Source organism: Trichomonas vaginalis, chromosome II (genome assembly GCF_026262505.1).
Source record: "Trichomonas vaginalis G3 chromosome II, whole genome shotgun sequence".
Lineage (NCBI taxonomy): Eukaryota > Parabasalia > Trichomonadida > Trichomonadidae > Trichomonas > Trichomonas vaginalis.
The window spans coordinates 24,346,765-24,368,608 of record NC_067204.1 but is presented as its reverse complement, the minus strand read 5'-3'; the positions used below and the strand labels follow the sequence as shown (position 1 = coordinate 24,368,608).

Below are 21,844 nucleotides of genomic sequence, written 5' to 3'. Positions count from 1 at the left end.
CACTATAATATAGTCTAGCAGATAGTACTTCCCAGTCTATATTATTTTGCTTTTCAAACCCCTCTCTCACAATATATTTATCGTTATACTAACATGGGATATTTCGTTCCATCTTTATCCTGATAGGGTATCCTTGTTCTTTAAACTCTTTCCGATATATTGTTTCGTGTGTCTTGGGTATCATGTTTTGAGCGGTTTCCAATATATTTTGTCGAAGCTCGATATGGAGGTGGAGATCATTTAAGTACTGGGAAATATTATTATCGGCACAAGGATATATTTTATGAAAATTCGCGAGAACAAAATCTGAAATGTCATGAACAATTTTCGGTATGCTTTTCTCTAATGTTCGTCTCTAATATAATATCTTTCACATTCTTCAAGAAAGTCGCCCTTACATTTCCCAAAAACGGTATCGGTGAGTTTTTGCTAAAAAATCTCAGTTTAATGAAATAGATAATTAAAATGGTTTATTTTCCCCTCAAAAGTGAAGGACAAGATTTGACAAAACCTGAAACATACTATAAAATTTGCTGAAAAGTCGACATCCTCCTACTACTACCCCTTGTTGTTCGACCAGAAGAAGGCTTCTTCCAAGGAGCAAATGGAGTAAGAACGCTAAGTTCGAATATAAAACTTAAGTTTCGTAGGTAAAACACTCTCTCGGAGCGTAGAGGAGCACCGAAGTTGCTGGAGTCCCACTAACTTTTTTTTTTTTTTTTTTTGTACTTTTATATTTATATCTGTGGCGAAATCTTATCTCACAATTTTTTTGAAACAAACCCGATCAAACCCATAGTAGTTTTATTACTAATTGGTCCCTGATTCTTAAATTCATACCGAGTAAGTTCTCGGATATATGGGAATCTGTTTAGTTTACCAGATTTCAAATGTGCAAAACTCCCCGGTGACCCAACAGGATATCAATAGCTCAGACGCGAGTCATTCCACTGCCTCAACTCCGGTACGACTTATCTATTTACAGAGGTCTTTCTTGCAATTGAGAAGTACTTCATAGGAAAATACTCGGTACGAGGGGCTTCTCTTTTCAAACTACTCTGGTACCAGTGATGGTACGGGGGATCAGAACTTTACAGCGCTCTTCTCCAATTTTGGAAGCTTTCCAGGGTAGATTGTCTTTTCAAGCTATGAAAGGGGAAGCTGCGCCTATGAGGTGAATTCTAGAATTCCTTTACCCTCTATAAGCGAGTAATATCCTTTGTTAATTGCTTGAAAACTTTCATTCAACTTAACGTGTGCTTATCTAATTACCCTATCATTGTCGAGAGAAGTTTCTCTTGCTTCAAAGTGAAGACTGGCAAGCCCGTGGTGAGCCACTGTCCATATAAAGTAACTTGACTCTAAAATATCCACTCTACTAGAAATGCGCCAAATTTCGCGTCGCCCAACATCTTTTGGAAATGCGACTCAAAGCTTCCTGAGGCACACTTTCCAGGCGAGGGACTTCTGTCTCATAATAATGGTGCATAGTTTTTTTTCCCTTAGACTTGCTCATGCTAATACAGAGGACTTGCCTTTGCCAGCACACAGCTAGAAAATGGACAAACATTCTTTGCGCTGACAGCGTTGAAGCTTTGAGTCCTGAAATAGTCAATAAGGCATCTTTCTAGCGTGAACAAGAAGTTCCCCCCAAGCTGCAGAGAGTCGAATCGGAAGGGTAAGAGTATTACTATTACCATAATGTGTTGACCTCTCCGGTCATCGTGCTCCTATAACAGCCCATCCTCAAGAATAGCTTTCAAAATACTTCGGGTCGCGAATCAGTTGCTGATTTGCATTTCTCGCCCGAAGGTCCCCAAGTAATTTTGATACTTATATAAGGAATTAGTACGTGGCTTATGAATCGCTACAATTGATCATGAATCAGTCCACTAAATAGCACATACAATTCCTCTCGCAAACAGTGGGAATCTTTTGCTTCTGATATGGAGAATTTGTGAACCTCTTCTAGACAAAGCTTATGCCAGCTTTGGTCCAGGGAGGGATTAAGGTGGAAACCTATACTAGATAGGAACTTTAGGTTAAGATCTTCTCACTTTTTCCTTTATCTCGCCCCTCTAAGAAAGTTCAAAAACTTGGGTGGCAAAGGACTGGCTTGTCAGAACTGACGGCCTTGCATCCCACAGTATCTTTGAATTCTTTACTATAAGGATTGTTGACTCATGACTGTATTGATATGAACAGCATACCAGCCTCCATTACCCGCCCAACGAGGCTATTCGCTTCGCGTGAAGCAGTGTGGGATCGTTTCGTCTTGAACTTACTTGTTAAGCAAAATTCATGGCACAAGTGTTCCCTGCTGTCTAGGGAGCGTGGAATTGAAGGGTGGGAGACTAGTATAGATGGACTGATAGGACATCCGCGGGTGGGCCTCACCCCGTTTCACCACTCTCTGCAAAAAGCTTCAAACAGTGGGTGAATCAGAACTGAAAGAATTGCACCACAAAGTCTTTTGCATTGATTTGTATACAGGAAATTGTTAGCTATGATGTTGGAATAAGCCGCTGCCAGAACAACATGAATCACCAGTTTCGGTTTTGCATAACCGTGTTCTGATTATCTTTTATTTAAAAAGATCAACCATACACGATCTTAGGCTGCGTTAAAAAAATGCAAGAATTGAATCGTGTTTTGTCAAAATTCTTTTAAGATGTTGCCACACCATAGCGGTCTTACTTTTATGGTATGTAAAAAGATTTCAATATACAACAGGTTTTAGTTCTTCCCATTAGAATTTCGCCGAGCCGTCGGATTGACAGATTGATCAACAGATATTTGAAAAGGAGGAATTCAAATCACATTTATACAAAATATTGTAAATCTGTTTGTTCACGAAATCAAAGAACCAATTGCAAATTCATTTTAGACTTTTATTGGAAAAAGTTTAGTTATATTCCTCCCAGTTTTCTTCGTGTACTGTGGCACTTGCTGAGCCTCGTACATCCACTTAGCGGTTTTGACACTTCTAAGCAAACAGTAACGTATGATTTTAAACAGCACCATAAATTCCAACGCCTAACGCTTAATATCTTTACATTACGACACATCTGTACATAAACGACTTCACACTAATGAGTTTTACCAAGCATTGGAAAATTCACTAGCCTGTCCTCCAACCTACAAGCTACCAAACACTATTTTTATCCTTATTTTGATTGTTTTAATATATCAACTACACATATATTATTGAGGAAGAGCAATTATAGAGCTGAGCTCTGGGGAGAGAAGAACGACACCGTCGCGGCACAGAGTACTAGCGGTTCGTTGAAGGAGAGTCAAGTGACACAACATACACAGTGAGTAGAAGACGCGTACCATGATCTCACGAGTAGTTGAGCCATTGACGATGATAAGAAGCCTGAATATCATACAATCCATACTGACGCGAAAGTTCATTGCATACTCTATGGCTCGCAGAGGAACGCAAAAACTATTCAACAATGAACAAAAATTATTTCTGAGGATGACAGACAATTGCCCTCTATCTACATGAATGCATACTAAATCGGAAGTTCTACATATTTTGTACAACAAGGAAGGTTGCGACGTTGGATTTCTGAGCTCTACGATCATACGATCGACGATGGAACAGAGTTTATGTATGCCATCCACGATAAATGTAGGCCCAGTCTTAATTGTGTACATTCATCAATGCTTTTAAACTGAATACATATCCAGTTCAAGGCGCTCTCCAGTTCTCGACTGAGTTTAGAAATGTTACTTTTTTTCGCCACATTTATTTAAAAATTAATGATAATCACCGACCCGTCACGTATTGAAACATAGCATCAATAAATAGGCAATTTATGTTCAGAATGGTAGATCTAGACGAGCGTTTTCTTAATCTTACGTTTCTTATGGATCCCTATTGGAATGCCATTGCTTTATCTCTCTGTCCTGGAAATGTTCTTTTTAGTTGCTTTACTTCACGTCTGTCTCTCGAGCTTAACTGTCTTCTTTGCTTTCGGTCCGTCATGATCACAGTTTACTTCCACACAGTCAATTGGGTGAATGGTCTCTTCGTAAAGGGTTTCCAGATAACATTCCCAATAGAGGACCCCCAGGTAACGGGAAAAAGAACTATGGTGAAAAAAGAAGAGGAAACATTTAATCTTATAGTGGTCCACTGCGACTCCTATTTAAATGCAATTGTGGTAATCACACTTTCAGTCTGTCATTAAATGTCTTTGTGGCATGTTTTATTGCAATATCGTCTGTGTCCTGAGAGCAATTTCTGAACTAGTCGCCACCCATTGGAATGCTTTATTTAGCATGCCTATTTTAATTATTTAATCTTTAACTCCTTTGCAACCCTACATCCCATTAGTCTTTCTCTTTATCTCTTGTCATCCTAATGTCCTCGAATACTCCTCCTCACACGTCATCTGGTTCATTTACTGCGTCAATTTCAGCCCAAGTTGCTTTTGCTATCCAAAGTGCTTAATTTTGCTTTGTTTTACCAGGATTCGCGCTACAGATGCTCCAGAGCTACCCCAGTTTAACACCATAAATTAAGCAATCTGATCCTCCTCTTCTTCGAATATTTTATCTCGATAGAGAAGTTCGTTTACTGCGGACATAGTCTTATGAAAACATCAACTAGTTACTTGGCTTCGTCCTCGGCGGGTTGACGGCTTCATACCAACTTCTTTTCTATCTCTACATATCCGCTTCAAAATGTCTGAACATAGTTGCTAAGGATGCTCCTACAACTAGTGTTATTTTCATCATGAAGTGACCTTAACAAAGAACAAGCTCATTTACTTATATGCAATGGTAAAATCATCTCAATAATGAGTCCCGCTCGCTTTTCCCATCTTCTAGGTAGCACAACATGCTTTCATTGAAGAAGGTTTTCAATACAACTGGGGTTATATTAAAACTTTACTGACAAGAGTTTGTTATACCTATAAGCGTTCGCGGCGAATCATCATATTGTTGAAAGAACATAAGTGATTATTGACTTCTTCAACAAATTACACATTATAAGCTGGATTTAATAAAGATCGTCTCGTCACGAAGACCTAAATACTCTACCTCACTTGACATTATCTTTTAATTGATCTTAACCTCCCTGGGCCGGACGCCTTCTAACTGTGAAACGTCGAATGGTTTAACAATCCACGAGGCTCATCTATTGAAAATCGTTTGAAGTCACTGCATTATAATATTTTTTCTTAAAAGCATAGCTCATTATCTCACACCAGTCCCAAGCGTTTGAAAGTCTTTTTCATTCGAAATTACATCGCTTCTATTAAATTGTAAAACTGACTCGTCCATTTGCAGAGACGACCTTGGTCTAAAATCTATTGAATTAGTTCAATATTATAAAACGTCATACCTAAGAACTAACGTTTCTTGAATAGCGTAAATGGCATTGTCCATTTCCGCAGTCAGTTGTTCCTCTCACTATCCGAAGTGTTTTGAGTACTTTTTGTGTGGTAAATACCTCTCACATGTCATCTTCTTGTGTTAAAATTCTTCCAACTACTATTATCACGCACAACAGGATAAACTATCTTGCTTTTTGTTTCATCAATTGATACTTTCTCAAGAACATGTTATAAGTTTTATCAAATAATATCCCTGCTCTCTTCCTGCTGGAATACTTTCGAACTGTCTGATTTCATAGCTTCTCATCCTCCTAGATACTCAGCCCAGTGGGTTTGTATTCGATAGTATAACTGATTTCTTGAATTTTGGTTGGTTTCATCATAACGGTGTTCATAGTATTTTTATACTCTTGTCAGTTAGACTCGGTGCTATGTTCTGAATATTCTGACTTGCATTTTTAATGGAGATAAAATGAAAGCATTTAATACATGACGTAGATGAAACATGAGCTTTTCATGAAAGGTACAGACAAACTAACTCTTCTCTCATTCTTCTTTCAGCAAGATTAATGTAGTTTCTGGTTCAAATGGTGTTTTTTCTATTGTGGTAAAAGATGGGGTTCAGTGTAAGACCATTTAACTCATTCGTCATAACTGCATAAGCAGAAGTTTAGGATGATCATATTATGACCAAATCATTGATATCAGACTCAGACCTATGGACTCAACAGCGAAAACATTTATGTCAAAAGTTCAAGCTCTGTCGTTAAAGTTCAGACAGGTGGAAACTCATTTGGATTTCTCACGTTACATTCGACGTAAGAAGGAAATATTATGCCATTGTTGAATTTCCACAGTCAGGAATTGCAAAAGACTTCCTGAGAGATGGAAAGAATTATTGTACAAACACCACTTACGTCCAATACTCAGAGTTTACGATATGAACCGCTTACAAACTACATTCTGTCAAAACTTCAAAATACCCCTCAAAAATATGCCTTCAAACACTCGCTCGTTTGTGACGACTTGCCGGAAAAGGTTTAGTGTCAAAGCCTGACTACCATTAGTAACCATCATAACTAAAGTTCAGCTATTAACAATTAACTGTAGCAATCCTTATGCAAACATGCGTTTCTTGCTTTAAACTCAAACGTCTCATAACTGACTTCGTTTCTTTCAAGGTTCTCAACGTTATGATATTGATCATTTGAGAAACATCAGGTATACATTACCTTTGAAGCAAATTTTTGGAAGCAATATAGTCTCTCATTCTCTCCTTCGTTTCATACTTGTGATTCCATATCTGCCTATACCATTAAAGTTCAAAAATATAGCATGGAACGAACCAACATTGTTTTTAAAGTTTACCTTCAATTGAACTGATGTAAACAAATTCCATGCATCTCTTCGCATTTGTTAAATTTTTGCTTGCATCAAATATCATCACTTCTCCATCCGTTAGCTTTTTGAGGATATGCTTAGAATAGCTGTTCTTAAATGAAGCTTTTCACTTTGAGAGCAAAACTATAACTTTCCTGCATACTTTTATGTTTGAACCTCCTGAACCATCATTGACAAAAATTTTATAGGCTTCACCTTTGTTCATTTTCCTGCTTCTTCCCTTAGTCTTTTGTTCAGTAAGTTTACATCTTTATACACAGTCCTGTCTCAGTGAATTCCAACAATTATTTTCATTCGTTAGCTTTAAATTCAAACCCTTGTCGATATATTTGTTCATTTTCATACTATAAAAGGTTTTATTCTTATAGAAATGAGAAGCAAATCCATCTTAGCTGGTGCCGTTAAGTTCCAATTGAACCAACCTCAATTTGACTCACGAACGACAACAATATTGTCATAAAGAACTATAAGTTCAGAGTGTTTTGAAAGAAAAAGAACAAGAATGAAATCCGTGAACTTTAACACCAGCTTCAACGCTAACGCTACATCAATGATGTTAAGTTAGAGTATCCACCACTGACCAAATTCTTCAAGAAGAAACCAACGATAAAAAACAACCCTTATCACAAGTGTTCAAATAAATCCTTCAGATAACGTAGACCATTACCTTCTTCAGTTAATACAAACAATTTTTACTAAAGACATAAGAAGCTTTTGACAAATTTTATACCAAGAACCAAATAATTCTAACAAGGAGGACTTGAAAATGTTAGATCACAATAACAGGAAATGTCATATGTGTCATTGGACTATCTCGACCCTGAATATTGAATGCTGTGTCAAACTCCACTATTCAGAAAATAGGTAACATCCGACATTGAAACACCCGGAACTACAGAGTTGAGTTTTAAGTATAAGATTTCGAACGAGTATACAAACTTCAACAGAATATAAACTTTGCTTGAAAATATTTTTGTAAATTAAAGCAATTTGTAATATCTATCCAAAACTTCTTAACACTATCGAACTCATCTTCATAATGCAAACTAATTTATTGAACTTGGTGAGTTTTCACTAACAAATATAGCGCTTTGCGCTCGCCCTTTGACCCTTTTTCTGTTCTCTTGATGACATAACTAACCTCATGTCTTCCTCAAACGCAAACAACCAAAGTTCATGGACCTAATACATAACAATTCATACTTTATATTTTTAGCTCTGAGTTTCCTTGTCAGCTGTTGCATTTTAGATATTTTTCTAAAAAGTCAGACTTTCAACATCATTCGCAATGGTGCCTTCAGTTCTACAGGCTCGCTTGGAAGTCAACTAGTCTAAATTGCATGTCTTCAAATTATAGAGGATAAATGCGAACCATTTAGTCTAAATGAGTTCTATGACAGGAACGTTGCTATAAGAGTTCATGACATTGAAACACTTATGTCAAAAGTTTTATATCTTAACTATACAAATGTTTTCAAAGAGGACATAGAAAAATATATTGAGGGTATAGAGTTTGTGAGATGTCATTGGACAGATTTGTATGAAAAATATAAAGACAAGGAAAATGTTTTCTTTATAGTGGACCCGCCGTTCTATAACACATGGGATTTTCAATACCAAGTAGACTGGACTTTGAGAGACTCTTTAGAAACTTTAGACGTTTTACATAACCATCCATGCTTTTACTTTACATCCGATAAAAGTGGTTTGGAAACCGTTATGAGATGGCTAGAGGACATACATGACTATGAGTTTATATATGACAAGATAGAATATGAGAGAGGTCCTATAAACTGGAGAAAGTGTCACAATAAAGAAATTTTATTAGTAAGTAAATGTGGTTTGAAATAGGACTACTTGTTTTAGGTTTTTTCCATTGTGTCATTTATTTATTTGACGTGGCAGAAAAGTACAGAGAATATGAAGATGAACCAATGCCTGCAAATGTTCAGCATATGTACTCGTAAGAGATATTTTTATCTAATATTAAATGGACGCACAGAACTTAGCGAATGCACAGCAACCTGGACAACCAAACCCAGAGAATATTCCAAATGAAGTTAGAATACAAACTGCAATGGCAAACTATGGTCAAGTGCCAACAGATGTACAAATGCAAACTGCCATGTCAAATGACGCTGCGTTAGGTTTGCCACCATGGTATGCAAATATGAGATGGAAAGAGTTTTATACAAACCCTGAAGTGGGATATAAACAACTTTATGCAGATGACGCGAACACAGGAGTTGACCCAGAATATGTTTTCTACCAGAGGAGAAACAGAATGTATGAGCTCCAGTTAAAGAATGCTATGGAACTCAACAGGAAACGTAAGAGACTAGGCGGACATTAGATTTTTACATATAGTAAAATGGGTTTCTTCAGTAGTATTGGAAACTTCTTCAGAAGAGTTGGAAGAGGTATATGGAATGGAATAAAATCTGTCGGAAAAGGAATTTGGAACGGTGTCAAAAATATTGGTAAAAGAGTAGGTCAGTTCGTTGGTATTATACCTAAAGACCCTGAACCAGAAGAACAAGCTCCTGTTATACAACAACCTGAACCTGCACCACAGTCTAGTTGGCAACCAAATCCAACACCTCAACCGTATTAAAAAATTATATTTTTACCGTTCGATAGTAGTTGTATATGAAACTAAGTTCTAAGTAAAACGCATGGTATAATGGAATTATTCTTTTTCTTCCATCTGTAGTAAACCATACTTGAAAGTCTGAAATACTTCCACTTGGTGGTTCGTATAACTTTGTAGGTTTTTCGTAAAAGTCATTTGCCAAGCATAAGAAAGAGTTTTGGGCGCCAGAAAATGAAGCATGAACAATAATAGCAGCTGGGTCGAAAACATCTTTAAATAAATATGGTTCATCTCTTGCATATCGACTGTAAATATTTGCTAAAGGAAGTTCGACTTTCTGATTTAACATTCTTTGCAAATAATACCATGACATTGCAGTGAATTCTGTATATATTTGTTCGTCTTTCTTTGGATTGTCTTCGTAGATTTGAAATGACACTTGTGAATTTTGTTTGTCATATACAATTCTCACATAAAGTGTGCTCTCGGTATTTGCATATTCATCAGCATATTTTGCATAACATGAATTTATTTTATCTTCTATATTTTTTAACGCAGTCTGTAGAGAAGATGAAAGGTCAACTTGTATTAGCTCAATTTCTTCCCACATTTTTCGTTTCCCTTCAGATATATAATCTATATGAAACCTTACAATAAATGGAAAACTTTTATCTTCTACAGACACAAACTTCATTCTACGAAAGCCAATAGCTTTTGTGACAGATGGGTCTCTTAGCCATCTTAATGGGTAGTCAAAACGATAGCCTTCATGCTTTACGGTCTCTGTCTCAAACTTTTGACCGACATTAGTAAAAAGTTCATCTAATGGTTTAGTTGTAGCAACTCTTGAATTTTCTTTTTCTATTGGAAGCATATTTTATCTAGAATAAAAATGTCAAATGAAACAGCGTCTATGAGAGAAATACAACACAACCGACAACTCATTATACAAGCTCTAAATAAGAACACAACAAACTTTTCAAACTATTCTAAGATATCTGAGTCATTGAAAGAAGGAAACTTAAAACTGACATTAAACCCAATGACAGATGAGTTTCTGTTTCAAGACAATAAGAACAATACTGTCTGTATAAATCCAACAAAAGGAACTTTAAACGAGAAACCTATAAATGAACTTCTTTTGAAAGCAGATGTTGATAACAAAGCTGACAAAGAATATGTAGACGATGCAATAGCAAAAGAAGAAGAAAGAGCTAACAATGCTTATGCAACAAAAGAACAACTCATCCTGAACTAGCAGACAAAACATATGTTGACAATAAAATGTCAAGTGAAGTGACAAGAGCTGAAAACGAATATTCTAAAAAAGACTCATATACATTATATTAACCAAATACCAAGTCTTAAGGAAACATTAGAGACAAAAGCAGATAAGACTCATACACATTCTATATCTGATATTACAAACTTACAAGAAACCTTAAACAGGAAAAGTGACGTTGGACATACACATACCATTGCAAATATTACAAACTTACAAGAAACCTTAAACAGGAAAAGTGACGTTGGACATACACATACCATTGCAAATATTACAAACTTACAAGAAACCTTAAACAGGAAAAGTGACGTTGGACATACACATACATCTTCTGAAATAACAGACTTAAACGTTAGCCTTGAAAAGAAAGCAGATAAAACATATGTCAATGAATATACCAAAGTTTGATAGGAACAACGAAAAATATTGAAACTATTGTTGGTGACTTTTCTGTCAATGAAGAAAACAAATATTTTAGATGGGAGTTTGTACACTCCTTAAAAAATGGTATACGGTATAAACTCATTCCGAAAAAACAATGAAATGTATGTAAGCTATAAAAAGAATGATGGAACACAAGTTAAAGTTCCATTAGACAACAACTGCTACTTAAACTTATATGGAGACGAACAAAAGAAATATTTAAGAGTTTATGAAATGGCAGATATGACATTGCCTGACCCAGCTCCAGCACCATATTATTATGACTATGGTGTTGACGCACGTGTAGACCCAAAAAAGCAAACATTATATTTAGAATATTATAGATATAAAAGATATAATGCAATAGAAAAAACGAGAATAGTATACTATTATGAAGATGACAGAAATAAATATTATAGTCAAGACTTTACCTACCCTGAAAACATAAGATTATATTATAAAAAATATTCTGACACAAACCAGAAGAAACCTGAAATAGTTGCACTATATTTTAAGTTCAAAAGAGACAATCCTATATTATCTCATATGTTTGATTTAATGAACCCAGTAGGTTCTATTTATACATCTATGGATGCAAGATGTCCTCAAGTAATGTTTGGTGTTGGTGCATGGGAACAAATAGTTGACAGGTTTTTGTATTGTGCAAACTCTTCAAAGGAAACAGGAGGAAGTAAAACGATTTCAGGTGAAAACTTACCTGCACACAGTCACTACATAGATTTAAGTACATCTCAAGCAGGTTGGCATAAGCATAAATTTTGGGATTGGTCAGCAATGAAAAAAGGTAAAGGATATGATGTTAAAGACGACGTTCAGTTTGCTATAAATTGTTTCTGGGGTGACACTCAGGGAGATGGAAACCATACACATCGCGTTTCAGGATATACACAAACAACGGGACAAAGTAAAGAATACATGCCACCTTACATGACAGTTTACGCATGGTATAGAATTGCTTAGTCGTCATTTTCAACTTCTTTAGCATATTCGTCAGGAGTTGTCTTATATTTGTTAGGAACTGTCTTTGAAAGTATACCACCTTGAACTTTGACAAGTTTGAAACGAGGTCTGACAATAGTCGTTTTATCTTCTGCTTGCAGTCTGTACATTTTGCCATGTTTGCCTAAAACTTCATAATATTCTCTTGTATACTTTCTTCTATTTTTACGAACACGAATGTGAGTACCTGTCGGGTTCCCATTGTTGTCATAGTCAATAGTATTTTCATATGGGTCGCGTTTAGGTATTTCTATTTTTTACTTTGTCTCCTTTCTGAAGTTTGAAGCCCGGCATTCTTTCTTGTTTGTCTCTTTTGACTAAATTATTAAATATATAGTCTTTCTCTAAGTCAGGGTTGTTTTTTCATTTCTTCGGGGAGTGGTTTCCCAAACCTTTTTGTTTACGGCTATTGTAAATATTTAAAACTTGTCTCATCTTTGCCATGGAGAAGTGTCTATATTTGTCGTCATATGACATTTCATTTGCTTCAGCACCTTGTGGTTGGTTTAAGTCTCTTAACATTTTTATACATCCGTCCAATGACACCAAGAGCAGAATGGTTTTGGTCGACAATGAAATATTGGTTTACATTTTTTGAACGCAGATAGTTTTTTACATCATCTGATTTGAAAGAACTTTCACAGTCAGATGTCAGTTTTGTTGGATGGTATTTGTCAACGAATATTGTCAAAGCAGTTTCACATCTAAAATATTTTTGGACCATAATGGTATGGCTTCACAGTATCTTGTGTTTTGACCGACAAATATTAGCCAGTATGGTGGTCCATCTTCTCTATACCTCGGAATGTTTTCCAAGATATCCATAAACCAAGCATTTGGTGTTGAACTAAAGATTTTTATCATGAGTGCTTTCTTTGTCGCTTTAGAAACATAGGGGTCCTTGTTTGGATTCGTCATTTTTATCCTATAAGAAATGGGTTTATTTGGCGCATTAGCAGGAGTTGCATCTAGATTTTTACCCGCAGTGGGAACAATAGCCAGAGGTGTATTTGGAGTTGGAAGGAAGATTTTGAGTACATTAGGTATACTTAAAGAGAAAGCACAACCTATTATACAAACTGTACAGAAAGGTTGGGATGTAGCACGAGATGCAACAAATCTTATTCCAAATCCTGAAACAAGAGGAAAAGTTCAAGGATGGATGGACAATGTAGGAAGACAAGCAGGAAACTATTATAACAAAGCAAATGACTACTATAACCAAGCAGGACACTATATGGACCAAGGTGAAAGATTCTTTAACAGAGGATATAACCATGCACAACAATGGGTAAACAATAACCAACCTCAACCGCCTCAAACGTGGGGAATGTAAAGTTTTTTACTGAGATGAAATGAACAATACAGCATTGAGACAAATGGGTTCAAGATGGATTTGTCGGCTTCCAGCAGTTACACAACGTGTTTGTCAAGTTCTTCCTATACCTCAGGAAGTTTTAGACCGACTTAAAAAACAACAACAACCAGTTGAAAACAAACCAAACTAAAATTTTTTACTGAGATGAAATGACCGAAGAAGTTGAAACGGTAGATTTGACACCACAAACAAAAAGTTCAGAACCATTGTCAAAACCTGTCAAAGAACTTACAGATGAAGAGAAAAATTCAATAATAGAAAGTGCTAGGTCTGGAAATACAAACCTAACTACAAAGTCACTTTTCATAGAAATGGAACGGCTAGTATCTCAAAAAAGAAACAGACTCTCACAAATAAAATATTGAAGTCTGAAGGAGCTTTCGAGACAACAGATGGAAAAGTTTACTTCACTGACCAACAGTTCATTATAGAACATCTCATTGACTTAGAGTCGAAATATTCTAAACTTTACAACAAACACAAAAAGTTGAAAGGAAAACAAAAACAAATGGCATATGATATTTATGAAGATGTTGACGACACAACTGTTCCTGCAGGTGAGGTAAAGTCAGAGGAACCGAAAAGTGACGAAAAACCGATAGAAGAAGAAAAACCAAAAACTGAAGATAAACCAAAACCAAAGTTTAGTTTCCAAACTAAACCAAGTCAACCTTCATTAGCTGGTATGGGTTGGCGTCAAAGACTTATGGCAGCAGGTGGTTATGTAAAGTAAAGAAAAAAAATATTTTTTTATTTTTATAAAAATGCCCCCATATAGAATGGATAGAAAGTCTGCTAGAATAAAAGCAGAGTTACAAAGATATGGTTGGAGAGTTTCGAAGAAGTTTAAATATAGGAAGGGAAGACCCATAAAAGTCTATGACAAACTGGCTGGTCTTCGCTACGAAATGGATTTGGAAACAGCACGTGCAAATTATCCAAACAGACTAGAGAGGTTAGAAGAAGAACGTCTTATGGACATGCCTTTCGATGTTAGTGAACATTGCATGAAGTAAAAATTTATTTTAAAAAAGTGACATTTTTTTTTTATTTGAAATGTACGCTGAGTTTGTTGGAGAAGACCGTTGGGAAACTTGTTTGTTAGATGAGAAATATGAAATTCACTGTTGTGAGTCATTTGAAGTCAGAAACAAAAAGACAAAAAGAGTTTTAAGCGAATGGGAGCGAAATAACGGATATGCTGTTATGAAGATGGGTGGAAAACACTATCTTAAACATGTTGTCATTGCAACTCATTTTATACTGAATCCTAACAATTTACCTTTTGTAGACCATATAAACCGTATAAGAAACGACAATAGACTTGAAAACTTACGTTGGGTCACTTGTTCTGAAAACAATAAGAACAAAAGCAAATTTGGAGATATTGTATTCGAATTTGTCGACGAACTAGAAGATGAAACAATTGAAATTACAGACTATGGTAAGCATACGTTTGAGTTTTACTACTATAGCGAAGAACAGGACTCTTTCTACTTTTATACCGGCGTAAACTATAGGAAATTACAAGTATATTTTACTAAGGCAGGCTATGCTTATGTAAACACTAGAGATACAGATGGAAAAAACGTTCAAATACTTCTTAACAAATTCAAGAAGCTATATGGCATACCATTTTAAAACAATATATTTTTACATATATTAAATGCTTCAGGTTTGAAAAACAAAGAACAAAAGTAGCAGATACAAAACCGTTAGACTATATCTTTACAAATGCTGGTAGGACTATTTCAGATGAAGAAATTTCATCCCGAATATACAGGTTTGACTATCCAATTCGTTGGCTTCAAAGTCCTTCAGATGCAAAGGCAATAGATTTAGAAGAGTTTTGTTTTCAAATAGAACTAACGCATTTATGTTCGCAGTATATTTTCAATGGGCAGTATAAAGGTTCTGATGGTCTAATAGACAAATTTGATGAAATGAGGATCTTTACAGTTCGTTCAGACGAAAGTCTTGAAAAAAACTCTAAATGACTTTCAAACTCAAATAAACAAATATTATTGGGAATTTCAAGAAAAATACGAACTCTTTACTAAATGGAACATACTATCTGAAACTAGAATATGACAAGATGAACTCCACCGTTTCATTTCAAAGATTGAAATTAACCTCCAAAGAGATACAGAGTTTTTATTTTGGCAAGTAGACAAACGTTCTTGGGCACAATTTCTTCGGTTACTAAACCAGAACGAACCATTACCACCAGATGGTCCATTTAAATTTATACTTCCACCAGCAGATTTGACAGTTTATAGAAATGTGTTTGACCCTCAAAATGTTATGTGTCATGCAAGTTTCAGTTCAAGCAACAATAGTTTTCTTTGTATCGGTAAGGACTTTTATGACTTTGCTTCTAAATTCTACGAACCACCTAGTAACAGTTTCTCTGACTTTCAAGTTTGGTTCACAACAAACGGTGTGCAGCATATAATACCATTGTACTATGACTTTTATCTCGAATTGTCTTTCATATATAACTACGGAAAAGTGCTGAAAAAGTATTGAAAAATAATGTTTAGGGTAGAAGGTTAGATATAACCTGATATCTACCCTCTTTTCTACCCTCATGAATTTTCATGAATTTTCATGATTTCATCGTAAATGTTTTGTCGAAACTTCTTCGTAAATGTTTTGTCATGATTTCATCGTAAATGTTTTGTCGAAACTTCTTCGTAAATGTTTTGTCGAAACTTCTTCTTCGTAATGAGCGTAAATGACCCAAAAATAATGTTTAGGGTAGAAGGTTAGATATAACCTGATATCTACCCTCTTTTCTACCCTCATGAATTTTCATGAATTTTCATGATTTCATCGTAAATGTTTTGTCGAAACTTCTTCGTAAATGTTTTGTCATGATTTCATCGTAAATGTTTTGTCGAAACTTCTTCGTAAATGTTTTGTCGAAACTTCTTCTTCGTAATGAGCGTAAATGACCCAAAAATAATGTTTAGGGTAGAAGGTTAGATATAACCTGATATCTACCCTCTTTTCTACCCTCATGAATTTTCATGAATTTTCATGATTTCATCGTAAATGTTTTGTCGAAACTTCTTCGTAAATGTTTTGTCATGATTTCATCGTAAATGTTTTGTCGAAACTTCTTCGTAAATGTTTTGTCAAGACTTCTTCATCGTAATGAGCGTAAATGACCCAAAAATAATGTTTAGGGTAGAATGGTAGATCTAACCTGTTTTCTAACCTCTTTTCTACCCTCTTGAATTTTCATGAATTTTCATGATTTCATCGTAAATGTTTTGTCATGAATTTCATCGTAAATGTTTTGTCATGATTTCATCGTAAATGTTTTGTCAAGACTTCTTCGTACATGTTTTCTACCCTCTTGAATTTGTCATGAGTTTTCCCGAAATAAAAAATAAAGTTAGTTTTTTAAAAAAATATTTTTTTATTTTTATTGTAAGAACATGTTAGCAACAACAGCACCAAACTCGTTAGTCATGAACCCAACTTCAATGTTAGTAGAGATGAAAAGCTTCATTCCTTCTTCATATACTTTCGAAACAGAAATCCAGAAGATAAAGCAAGAACTTCTCCAAGGAGATTTAGATTGCACTGCAAAAGATGAAACAGATGAAGAATATCTTTATGAAATGCAGGATATTATTGACCATCTACCTAAACTTCCTGAAATACAACAACAAAAGCTCACTATTCCTGAATTCGATGAAATAGAAGTCAAAGCAACTGACTCAGTTGAAATTAAGAAGTTCATACGTAAGGTAAACTATGAGTTTCTTGGATTTCATTGCAACCACAAAGTCATGGACAAAGATTGCGATATGTTATATAAGAACATCTCTGACATATATAAATCTGGGGAGTTTAAGACCTACGACAACTTTGTTTCGTTAGTTGCAAAATGTGTATGGCAGATAAGAGATAAAGATAGAAGAGGTAAGGTATGGACTGAACAGATAAAACCCGCAACTTTTGAGTTAAAGAGAGCAATTGACGCCTTAGTCATACTAGCAGGTAAGGTTTCAGAATATAACGCAAAAATGAACCCACAATGTTCTAAATGTAAAGCAGCAATGAGGAAATATAACTACTCCGTCAAAGAGATAGAACGTATGCGAAACGACTATGCTGACTTAAAGAGGGAGGCAGAAAAACCAGTAGAGGATAAAATGGACATGTTGACATTTCTGAACAAAAACTATCCAACAGCAGAAGATTTCCTTCTATCTGACGTCAAGAAGAAGTATAAAGAAACTTTCGGTATCGTTAAAACATTCGATGTACTGACAGAAGAAATAGAAGCTACGAAATTGTTTAGAATTTCACGAATTCACAATGTTTACCATGTAAAACGCTTATAAATAATGAGGGTAGAAAAGAGGGTAGAAAACGGGGTAGATATACCCTTCTACCCTAAACATTATTTTTGCTGAATTCAGCAACAAAATTCTGAGTAAAATAATTTTTAGGGCTTGTGTCAAACCGTTGAGTTTTCACAAAATTTAAAAAATAACGTTTACCATGTAAAACGCTTATAAAATAACTGGGGTAGAAAAGAGGTTAGAAAACGGGGTAGATATACCCATCTACCCTAAACATTATTTTTGTCTGATTTACACTCATTTCGAAGAAGTCTTGACAAAACATTTCGATGAAGAAGTCTTGACAAAACATATACGAAGAAGTCTTGACAAAACATGTACGAAGAAGTCTTGACAAATTCATGAGGGTAGAAAAGAGGTTAGAAAACGGGGTAGATATACCCATCTACCCTAAAATATATTTTTGTCTGATTTACACTCATTACGATGAAGAAGTCTTGACAAAACATTTACGAAGAAGTCTTGACAAAACATGTACGAAGAAGTCTCAACAAAACATTTACGATGAAATCATGAAAATTCATGAAAATTCACGAGGGTAGAAAACAGGTTAGAAAACGGGGTAGATATACCCTTCTACCCTAAAATATATTTTTGCTGAATTCAGCAACAAAACTCATGAATTTCCTTAAGATAGAAAAAATAAAGTTAGTTTTATTTTTATTTATTTTTTTATCCGGAATATAAAGACAGATATGTCAACAACAGAGAACACAACAACAGTTATAGTCCATGAAGCTATAAATGAAGAATATGAGTGGGTTCAGTTTAACAAACAGTTACGTCTCATTCGTTCGGTCAAAGACGATATGTACCAAATGCAAAGTATTTTGACAGCATGTTTTGCTCCAGATACCAAACATACAGACGATTGGTTTGAATTAAATAGCACTCATGAACTCCTCAGTGAGTTTGAACATGTAGAACTTAAAAAGATGTACCAAGACAGACAAAACTTACCATCACATCTAAAAGGTATATATGTTCATAAGTTCCTAGTTAGTTCAATAGCAATGTGGGCTTCACCTCGTTATGCAATCTACATACTTATGCTACTTGACGAACTTTGTACAAAGCAGAGAGAAGATATGATGAAAGAAGACAAAAGCATTCAGAAAAGAATACCACGTTCGGTACCAAAAGGTAAGGAAAAGAACTATAAGTATATGATTTATACTGAAGAGATGGAAAATGAAGAAGATAAAGATATGGTTATGTTGCATTTAGTCAGAAGAAACAACAAAAGCTTTTACGACCTTGCTAAGATTTACAAATCTGACAGAAATTGGTTCTATCGCGAAAACTTACCGATTTCAATGACCCCAAATGAAGATGTGAAACAAATAGTTCAAGATACGTTACCTCAAACACACTATGATATGAAAGGTTGTACAATTCTTACCTTCAAAGAAGATTTGCCATTGTTAAAGGAAAAAATAACAGAGTATTTTGACAACTTCAAACAAGCAGGGTAGATGAACCATTTATTTTTCAAGCTTGACTTCAGATGGCTCAAGTAGCTCTATAAAGTAAATTGCCTCGTCAAATCCTTCTGGCATTCCGAGTCCTTCCTTCCGACAGAAAAAGTTTTTCCTTCCAACAGAAAAAAATTTTCCTTCCAACAGGAAAAAATTTTCCTTCCAACAGGAAAAAATTTTCCAGTTGTCCGTCCGTAAACCATTCAAATTTTCGAAAATTGAGAACTTTTTGGTCGAACTTCAGGAAAAGTTTTTCCTTCCAACAGAAAAAATTTTTCCTTCCGACAGGAAAAGTTTTTCCCGACAACTGGAAAAGTTCTTCCTTCCGACAGGACACAAACGGATGGCTGACGTTCCACCAACCGAGTCCATTCCAAAGCCAGAAGAACCGACAGCCCCAGCACCACAACAGACTTACTAAGACTAAACACTTAGATTTTTCAAGCTTGACTTTTTACAATTTGAACTTTGTTTGCGTAGATATGAATTCTGAAAGAAGTATGAGGGTCTTGTATGACTTTGTACTTCTCCCATAGTTCATGTCTGTCAAACTTACCTGCCATGGACTCTTTCATAAGTTCCATGAAATCGTCTTCGGACAATCCGGGGAAAAGTACAATGTCAGTAAGTATTCTCTTTACATCCTTACTTAAACTCTTTGCTGTCTGTACACAAATGACAACAGAGATGTTAAAGTGTCTGAGCTTCTTAAGAATTCGACACATATCTTGTTCTCTGTTCTTTAACAAAGGATGAGAGGCGAAATCATCTAAGATAAGAAGACACCTATGAGGGTATGTCTTCCAATCGTAAGATTGCAATTTCTTCGAAATGTATTCTATCTCTTTCTGTTTGTTTCTGAAGTGTTTCTTCTCTAATATTCTCTGCATTTCCTCATTTGGGTCTTTGAACTTAGAATTTATATACTCATTTATAGCATTGTACTTCAAAACTCTTCTTTGGTACTTCTTTATCCAATCTAACAACTCAGAGTCTTTTATACATACTAACTTAGACTTCTTTATAATATCTTTGAACGAATTGACGGTTTGGTCAAATTGACCAGAAGTCGAACAAATGACAACTAACTCATAGAATGGGTTTTTCTCATCTAGTTCTTGTTGTTGTGCAGCCATTTTAAGATAAGTGAAAGTCTTACCCGACCCAGGTGGTGCAATTAGACCTGTTATACCATTCTGAGCAAATAAGAACTTGTCATGTATAGGCTTTATCTGAGCATTTTCTAACTTTCTCTTGTTCTTGTTTAAAACATTCTCAAATTTCTTGTCAATGTCAGCAAACTTTTTTTCTAACATATTTTTAGAAAAATTAAAATTTTTATCTTTTAGAAAATGTCTAGCGATTTCGCTATCTATATTCGAGACAAACTTTTCGACAGCAAAACATCTGTCGACCATAAAATCTTACATAGTGTAAACAAGAAAGGTGAATTTGTTCTAAAGTTCTGTTTCTGGGAATATGACAAGAACCATAAAACATTACAAAGAGCAGTCTTAAAATTTGTCAATGACAGACTTGTTGACAGAGATGACGCCGATTGGAAAGATGAAGTCCAACAAAAGTTCTTAGAATGCAAAGAAGGCACATGCGCTGTTCTTGAAGATGAAATAGAAAACAGAATAGAAGAGCTATTAAAGGACAAAGAACTTTTACATAAATATGGTTGCGCCAAATTTGACATAACTCCACCAGAGAAGAAGAAGAAGAGAGAAAAGAAAGAAAAGAAAGTAGAAGAAGAGAAGAAAGAACCTGAACCAGTTCCAGAGAAGGGGAGATATGACATGTAAAAATAAAATTTTATTTTTAGAACATTTCTGGGTCAATGTCAATGTTCTCTTCCTCTTTAGGAGCAAACACTGGCTTAGACTCTAAAATCTTTTTACCCAATTTACCTTGAACTTCTACAACTTTAGACTCATAATATTCATAGTCGTCTGCTTTCTTTGGTTCATAAGGTATAACAAGTTTGTATGCTTTGCCTTCTTTAAGGTTTGAAAACCTTCTGTCAAAACTTTCTTTGACTGCTAACAAACCTTCTATGTCTAAGTCTTCAAATTTCGCACCATTTTTAGTCACAATAGCAAACTTAACTGGTTCGATGTTCCAAACTTTGTCAAATGTAGACTTTTCAAAATGGTAGAAGTAAACATTCAAATAAGCGAATGGGTCTAGTTCTTCTTTAAGTCCTGACATATATTTGTTGACTGAGATGAATTTTGCCATCTTTTCTATCGGATAAAAAAATATTTTTTTTAAAATTTACTCAGAAAAATTTTTCTTTGTATATACACCATTCTGAACATCTAAAAGACTTTTGACATTTGCCAAGAATGTTCGTTTAGACGCTGTCATATAACCATATTCTTGACAATATTGTTTATACGAATCGTACAATGACCTTTCATCTAATGACACAAAGTCAGTTTCATCTACGAACAGTTCATATACACTCTTGTTTGCTTCTAACAATGTTTGTCTCTCTTCGGTATGTGGAATTTGTCTTGGATTGAAC

The 21,844-nt window shown here is 35.1% G+C and overlaps 11 protein-coding genes and 1 pseudogene across 12 annotated transcripts, besides 4 other annotated features; 9 read left to right on the top strand and 3 right to left on the bottom strand.

Moving 5' to 3' along the window:
- The first annotated feature begins 932 nt into the window (after positions 1 to 932).
- Positions 933 to 1,432: a mobile genetic element.
- Positions 1,433 to 1,815: 383 nt separating this feature from the next.
- Positions 1,816 to 2,202: a mobile genetic element.
- Positions 2,203 to 2,520: 318 nt separating this feature from the next.
- Positions 2,521 to 2,902: a mobile genetic element.
- Positions 2,903 to 3,355: 453 nt separating this feature from the next.
- Positions 3,356 to 21,844: part of a mobile genetic element that runs on past the window's edge.
- Positions 8,746 to 9,108, top strand: TVAGG3_0601970 (uncharacterized protein; the record flags this gene model as incomplete). Its single annotated transcript, XM_051239794.1, has 1 exon — positions 8,746 to 9,108. One exon carries the CDS (start codon positions 8,746 to 8,748, stop codon positions 9,106 to 9,108), a length of 363 nt encoding a protein of 120 aa, XP_051097618.1.
- On the bottom strand, positions 9,374 to 10,207 carry TVAGG3_0601960 (uncharacterized protein; the record flags this gene model as incomplete). The annotated part of the gene is made up of 1 exon (XM_051239793.1): positions 9,374 to 10,207. A coding segment is annotated over one exon (834 nt), but the record flags the coding sequence as incomplete, so codon positions are not given.
- On the top strand, positions 10,241 to 11,608 carry TVAGG3_0601950 (annotated as a pseudogene). Its single transcript has one exon. A coding segment is annotated over exon 1 (1,368 nt).
- On the top strand, positions 11,642 to 12,034 carry TVAGG3_0601940 (phage tail repeat-like family; the record flags this gene model as incomplete). Its single annotated transcript, XM_051239792.1, has 1 exon — positions 11,642 to 12,034. One exon carries the CDS (start codon positions 11,642 to 11,644, stop codon positions 12,032 to 12,034), a length of 393 nt encoding a protein of 130 aa, XP_051097616.1.
- Positions 13,008 to 13,409, top strand: TVAGG3_0601930 (uncharacterized protein; the record flags this gene model as incomplete). Its single annotated transcript, XM_051239791.1, has 1 exon — positions 13,008 to 13,409. One exon carries the CDS (start codon positions 13,008 to 13,010, stop codon positions 13,407 to 13,409), a length of 402 nt encoding a protein of 133 aa, XP_051097615.1.
- Positions 13,960 to 14,184, top strand: TVAGG3_0601920 (phage tail repeat-like family; the record flags this gene model as incomplete). The annotated part of the gene is made up of 1 exon (XM_051239790.1): positions 13,960 to 14,184. One exon carries the CDS (start codon positions 13,960 to 13,962, stop codon positions 14,182 to 14,184), a length of 225 nt encoding a protein of 74 aa, XP_051097614.1.
- On the top strand, positions 14,231 to 14,467 carry TVAGG3_0601910 (uncharacterized protein; the record flags this gene model as incomplete). Its single annotated transcript, XM_051239789.1, has 1 exon — positions 14,231 to 14,467. The coding sequence occupies one exon, from the start codon at positions 14,231 to 14,233 to the stop codon at positions 14,465 to 14,467; it is 237 nt and encodes a 78-aa protein (XP_051097613.1).
- TVAGG3_0601900 (organellar and viral DNA polymerase type B) lies at positions 16,898 to 17,082 on the top strand (the record flags this gene model as incomplete). The annotated part of the gene is made up of 1 exon (XM_051239788.1): positions 16,898 to 17,082. A coding segment is annotated over one exon (185 nt), but the record flags the coding sequence as incomplete, so codon positions are not given.
- Positions 18,529 to 19,308, top strand: TVAGG3_0601890 (KilA, N-terminal/APSES-type HTH, DNA-binding family; the record flags this gene model as incomplete). The annotated part of the gene is made up of 1 exon (XM_001294504.1): positions 18,529 to 19,308. One exon carries the CDS (start codon positions 18,529 to 18,531, stop codon positions 19,306 to 19,308), a length of 780 nt encoding a protein of 259 aa, XP_001294505.1.
- Positions 19,752 to 20,627, bottom strand: TVAGG3_0601880 (protein of unknown function, DUF4106 family; the record flags this gene model as incomplete). Its single annotated transcript, XM_051239787.1, has 1 exon — positions 19,752 to 20,627. The coding sequence occupies one exon, from the start codon at positions 20,625 to 20,627 to the stop codon at positions 19,752 to 19,754; it is 876 nt and encodes a 291-aa protein (XP_051097611.1).
- Positions 20,664 to 21,119, top strand: TVAGG3_0601870 (uncharacterized protein; the record flags this gene model as incomplete). The annotated part of the gene is made up of 1 exon (XM_051239786.1): positions 20,664 to 21,119. The coding sequence occupies one exon, from the start codon at positions 20,664 to 20,666 to the stop codon at positions 21,117 to 21,119; it is 456 nt and encodes a 151-aa protein (XP_051097610.1).
- On the bottom strand, positions 21,136 to 21,525 carry TVAGG3_0601860 (protein of unknown function, DUF4108 family; the record flags this gene model as incomplete). Its single annotated transcript, XM_051239785.1, has 1 exon — positions 21,136 to 21,525. One exon carries the CDS (start codon positions 21,523 to 21,525, stop codon positions 21,136 to 21,138), a length of 390 nt encoding a protein of 129 aa, XP_051097609.1.